Below are 6,049 nucleotides of genomic sequence, written 5' to 3'. Positions count from 1 at the left end.
CCTTGGTATTAGTGATGCAAATCAAGAGGGAAATATGGATGTAGTTATGGACGTGGAGGCAAATCCGAAAGGTGCTGTTAATGTGGAGGCAAATCCGAAAAGTGATGATTATCCGTAAGCAACGTAGCAGCAAAGGAGTTTTGGAAGTTCACGTCTTTTTTCGTTTTTGGAAGTTCACGTTTTTTTTCGGAAGTTCACGTTTTGTTTTAGTAGTCTAATTATACGGATTCTATTGTTTGTTTTGATCGTCCGAGATTATTGCTTTCTTTATTTAATTTTCCTAGTATGTTCTCGCTTTCCTAGTTTGGATTGGAAGTTGTTAATGTGATTTGATATTTAAAGAAATAATGAAAAGGAGGAAGGGGTTTGTTGGTTCAAAGTTTTCGAGTTATTGTTGGTGTGATTCCAACGTTGCAGAGTGATTTTGCAGTAGCCAGCTCTAGAGTTCAATGAGAGATTGAACCTGGGGGTCGGCATCAATTTTGGCATCAGAGCAAGGTTTCGATACTACGGAGTTCTTCGTCTCATGCCTGTAACCCGCAGTGGTACTTCATACACCATGGTGAACAATCCAAACCCGAACAACCCAAATCCAAACGACCAAAATCCCACCAACCAAAACACAGACCAACCCCAGCTACAGCACCAAATCGACCAACTCGCCACGGTCTTAGAGCAAATCAGTCATCGGCTTGATGTTATGGATGAGCGTTACGTGCGAGAGGAGTATGGGCCTTTCAATCGACGAAGGCGTGGAGCAGTTCATGGGGAAAGAGTGGATGAAAGTAACGGAGATGCGGAGGAAGAAGGGAATGAAGAAGAATATCAGGAGCTTGAGGACCATGGGCCGCGAGTCCGACGTCATAGGCGGAACTTTTGCCGAGGACATGTCGATCACGGTGCAGATTATCAGCCTCTTGATGAGCTGACTAAGAGGATGAAGATCGATGTGCCGGATTTTTATGGGAAGTTAGAACCCAATGCATTCGAGGACTGGTTAACAGCAATCGAGGATTATTTCGATTGGTTCGCTGTCTCGGAGGATAGAAAGGTCCGTTACGTTCGGATGAAATTGAAGGGACATGCACGAGCATGGTGGGGAAGTGTGGAAGAACAGTTACGCCGTACTCGACGTCCTGCAGTCTCCAATTGGGAAGAGATGAAGGAGCGACTGAAAGAAAAATATTTGCCCATTGATTATGAGCAAATGATGTTTGAGGAGATGTTACAACTCAGGCAGGGATCGATGAGTGTCGATCAATTCACGGACCGTTTTCATGAGTTGACTGTCCGCAGCAAGATTGTGGAAACCGAACAACAAACGTTAGCTCGATACCGCACTGGCTTACGGAGTGAGCTACGTAGAGAAATGTGGACTGCTCGTTTAATCAACGTAGAGGAGGCATACCAGTTGGCTCTCCGTATTGAGAGACAAACCGGCCCTACGGTTGGGAGGAGGATGACGTCGACAGATGCAAGACAAGAACGTATTACTCCAACTCCATTCCAAAGAGCACCAGTTTCGAAAGATCAATTTAGAGGCTCGGGAAGTGGGGATTTGAAATTGAAAGCAAAAGTTACAAATGATGGGCCACAGTGTTATAAGTGTAAAGGCTTTGGGCATTATGCTGTCGTGTGCCCAACAAGAGATAAGAAACTAGCCTTTATATGTGAGAAAGAGTTATTAGTGGTGGAAGTTGATGAAGACACAGAAGCAGGGGAGCTCAACGAAGATGATCACAGTGAAGAGGAGCATTTGAGTGCGTCAGAACTACCCAGCTGCGTGATCAAGAGAGTATTGACGGGATCAAGAAAAGAATTCAAGGCCAATTCCGAGTGGTTGCGCACCAATATTTTTCATACACGAATGGAGCATAATGGACGAGCTTTGAATGTCATTATTGATAACGGGAGTGGTATGAACGTGATTGCTGAAACTGCTGTTGAACATTTGGGATTAAAAACAGAAAAGCACCCCACTCCCTATCGAATTAGTTGGGTTAATGAAAATAATTCAGTCCTTGTAAAACGACGGTGCTTGATTAAATTTTCATTAGGAAAAACATACGTGGATGAAGCTTGGTGCGATGTAATTCCTATGACTGTTTGCCACATGTTATTGGGACGCCCATGGCTTTATGATCGGAAGGTTCTTTACGATGGGTATGCTAACACTTATTCCTTTGATTTTAAAGGTAAAAAGTTTGTTTTAGATCCTCTACAGGTTTCAGAATTTGAAGCAAAGAAGGAAGCTTGCCCAGTTTTAACGATGTGACAATTCACTCGAGTTATGCATGAGGACAATCTGGTGCTTATGGTAGTCCAACGTGAGGCAAAGCAGGGGGATGGTAATGTTCCCGTAGAGCTCTCGGCACTGCTAGAAGAATTCCAGGATATCATGCCAGATGAAATGCCAAATCAACTCCCTCCAATGAGAGAGGTCCAACATGCTATTGACTTGATCCCTGGTTCAACTTTGCCTAATGTACCACACTACCGGATGAGTCCAACTGAAAATGAAGAACTTAGCCGACAAATTCAGCAGTTGCTAGACAAAGGATTTATTCGAGAGAGCCTTAGCCCCTGTGCTGTTCCAGTTTTGCTAACTCCAAAGAAGGATGGTAGTTGGAGGATGTGTGTGGATAGCCGCGCAATCAATAAAATAACCGTGAAATACCGGTTTCCCATTCCACATCTCGACGACATGTTGGATTTACTAAGTGGATCTTCTCTTTTCACTAAGATCGATCTCCGGAGTGGATATCACCAAATTCGTATACGATTGGGTGATGAATGGAAGACAGCTTTTAAGTCAAAGGATGGTTTGTTCGAATGGTTAGTTATGCCTTTCGGATTAACTAACGCGCCCATCACTTTTATGCGTGTCATGACACAAGTTCTCAAACCATTTTTGGGAAGGTTTGTTGTTGTGTACTTTGATGATATATTAATTTTCAGCCGAAGTGTGCAAGATCATCTGAGCCACGTTGAGCAGGTAATGAAGGTCTTGAGAGCTGAACAACTCTTTATCAATAAGGAAAAGTGCTCGTTTATGAAAAATAGTGCCAAGTTTCTGGGTTTTATCATTTCAAATCAGGGAGTCGAGGCCGATCCTATAAAGGTACACGCTGTCCAGACATGGCCGACCCCCCAGAATTTTTCTGAAGTCCGAAGCTTCCACTGGTAGGCCACTTTCTATCGGCGATTTATTCGCAATTTCAGCACTATAATGGCTCCGATTACTGAGTGTTTGAAAGAAAAAAAATTTGTTTGGGGTGCCGCAGCAACCAAAGCATTTGTTGAAATTAAACAAAAGATGGGGCAAGCACTGGTGCTCAAATTGCCAGACTTTTCAAAAATTTTTGAAGTAGCTTGTGATGCTTCGCATGTGGGAATCGGAGGTGTTTTGAGTCAGGAAGGCCATCCCATTGCTTTTTATAGTGAGAAGCTTAACGACACTCGCAGGCGTTACTCGGTTTATGATATGGAGTTTTATGCGTTAATACAGACGTTGAAGCACTGGCGACCTATTTAATCCATAGAGAATTTATTCTGTATACAGACCATGATTCTTTGAAACACTTAAATTCTCAAAGCAAGTTGAATGCACGACATGCACGTTGGATGGATTATTTGCAGCAATTTGAATTTGTTATTAAGCATAAGTCTGGAGCTGAGAATAAGGTGGCTGACGCATTGAGCAGGAGACCCCATTTGTTACATATATCTTCCATTAATGCTGCAGAGTTCGAGAGTCTAAAAACAGAGTATGCTAAGGATGAAGATTTCGGCAAAATATGGAGTGAATTGTCCAATCATGACCGGCCATCAGATAGTGATTATATGCTACGCGAGGGATTTTTATTCTTCAAGTCACGCTTATGCGTACCACGTGGGTCCTTTCGGGAGTTTCTAATTTCAGAACTCCATGGAGGGGGTTTAGCAGGACATTTCGGGTATGATAAAACGTATGCTATTGTGGCTGATCGTTTCTATTGGCCTCGGATGCGGAGGGATGTACATACCGTGGTTGATCAATGCCGAATTTGCCAACTCAGTAAGGGAACCAAGCACCAGTCTGGACTCTATACGCCACTTCCCATTCCAGACAAACCATGGCAGCATCTAAGTATGGACTTTGTTCTTGGGTTGCCAAAGACTCTCCGGCAACACGACTCAATTATGGTGGTGGTTGAACATTTTTCCAAGATGTCTCATTTTATTCCATGTCACAAAACATTTGACGCATCCAAGGTTGCAGCAATATTCCTGCAGGAAGTTGTTCGTTTGCATGGCATTCCAACTTCCATCGTATCTGATAAAGATGTCAAATTTGTTAGTTATTTTTGAAAAACCTCGTTGTCGAAACTGGGGACAAAGTTGATGTTTTCCAGTGCATTTCATCCCCAAACTGATGGCCAAACCGAGGTCACTAACAGGAGCTTAGGGAATTTATTACGCTGCCTTGTTGCGGATCATGTTACCAGCTGGGATATGGTACTTCCTCACGCCGAGTTTGCTTTTAATAACTCTGTTAACAGGTCAACAGGCTGTGCCCCATTTGAAGTGGTCTATGGATTCCGACCAACTACTCCACTTGATATTAATTCATTGCCGTTGCCATCCAGGCCAAGCGCGGCTGCCTTGGATTTTTCTAGTTACATGCAAAATGTTCACGAAGAGTGCAAACGGCGCCTTACTTTCCATACAAATTCTTATGCAGCTTCAGCCAACTCCAAACGTAAGGATTGACAATTTAACGAAGGTGATATGGTCCTGGTTCGTTTAAGGCCAGAGCGTTTTACTCCAGGGAGTTTTACCAAGCTTCACGCACGCCGAGCAGGTCCTTTTAAAGTTACCAAGAAATTGGGAACTAATGCATATGTTATTGAGTTACCCTCTGATTTTGGTATTAGCCCTGTCTTTAACATTGAAGACCTTACTGCATTCAAAGGTGATACCAATGACTCTTCTGCATTACCAGCTCCAGAGGTCACCCCAGTTATGCGTATACCAGAAAACACAGCGCCGCGAGATGAGGTTGCTGCAATTCTTGACCATCAATTTGTTTCCACTCGATGGGGCGGATATTACAAGTTCTTGGTCCAGTGGAGGAATCGTCCAAATTCGGACTCTGTCTGGTTGCAAGCGTCGGAACTCAAACGTTTACATCCACATCTTTTTGCTGCTTACATTCAGCAAAACTTACCGGAGTCAAGTTCTTCAGGAGAGTCGGCAATTGATGCAAATCAAGAGGGAAATATGGATGTAGTTATGGACGTGGAGGCAAATCCGGAAGGTGCTATTAATGTAGAGGCAAATCCGGAAAGTGATGATTATCCGTAAGCAACGTAGCAGCAAAGGAGTTTTGGAAGTTCACGTCTTTTTTCGTTTTTGGAAGTTCACGTTTTTTTTCGGAAGTTCACGTTTTGTTTTAGTAGTCTAATTATACGGATTCTATTGTTTGTTTTGATCGTCCGAGATTATTGCTTTCTTTATTTAATTTTCCTAGTATGTTCTCTCTTTCCTAGTTTGGATTGGAAGTTGTTAATGTGATTTGATATTTAAAAAAATAATGAAAAGGAGGAAGGGGTTTGTTGGTTCAAAGTTTTCGAGTTATTGTTGGTGTGATTCCAATGTTGCAGAGTGATTCTGCAGTAGCCAGCTCTAGAGTTCAATGAGAGATTGAACCTGGGGGTCGGCATCAATTAGCTTGTGAAAACCTTGGTTTTAGTTGAGTTGATAGCTCAATATTTGGATAAATGGTATTAGAGCTAGAGTTTATTGCTTCGCATTGCAAGAGTATCATCACGAGGGAAAGACTGTTGGGGTATCTCCATAATAACGATCCATGTGACCATTGTAAATTAAACATATGCCTTAATTAGAATGAAATAGTTAATTAATGGTGGATTAACAGCTCAATAGTCATACAAATATAAAAGAAAAAACAAAATTATACATGCTTCTGCACTCAAATTAGAATGAAGTAGGTGATTACCGTTGGTTTTGAATACTATTAGTTAATAAACACTGAATTATCAAGGTC

At 42.3% G+C, this 6,049-nt stretch overlaps 1 protein-coding gene across 1 annotated transcript; it reads left to right on the top strand.

The window, feature by feature from the left end:
* Positions 1-559: 559 nt before the first annotated feature.
* Positions 560-2,275, top strand: LOC122310246. Its single transcript, XM_043124125.1, has one exon. The coding sequence runs from the start codon at positions 560-562 to the stop codon at positions 2,273-2,275; it is 1,716 nt and encodes a 571-aa protein (XP_042980059.1).
* The last annotated feature ends 3,774 nt before the right edge of the window (positions 2,276-6,049 follow it).

The sequence above is a fragment of the Carya illinoinensis genome, chromosome 5, assembly GCF_018687715.1.
Source record: "Carya illinoinensis cultivar Pawnee chromosome 5, C.illinoinensisPawnee_v1, whole genome shotgun sequence".
Lineage (NCBI taxonomy): Eukaryota > Viridiplantae > Streptophyta > Magnoliopsida > Fagales > Juglandaceae > Carya > Carya illinoinensis.
Note: the sequence above shows the minus strand (reverse complement) of the source record. Positions and strands in the feature narration are given on the sequence as shown.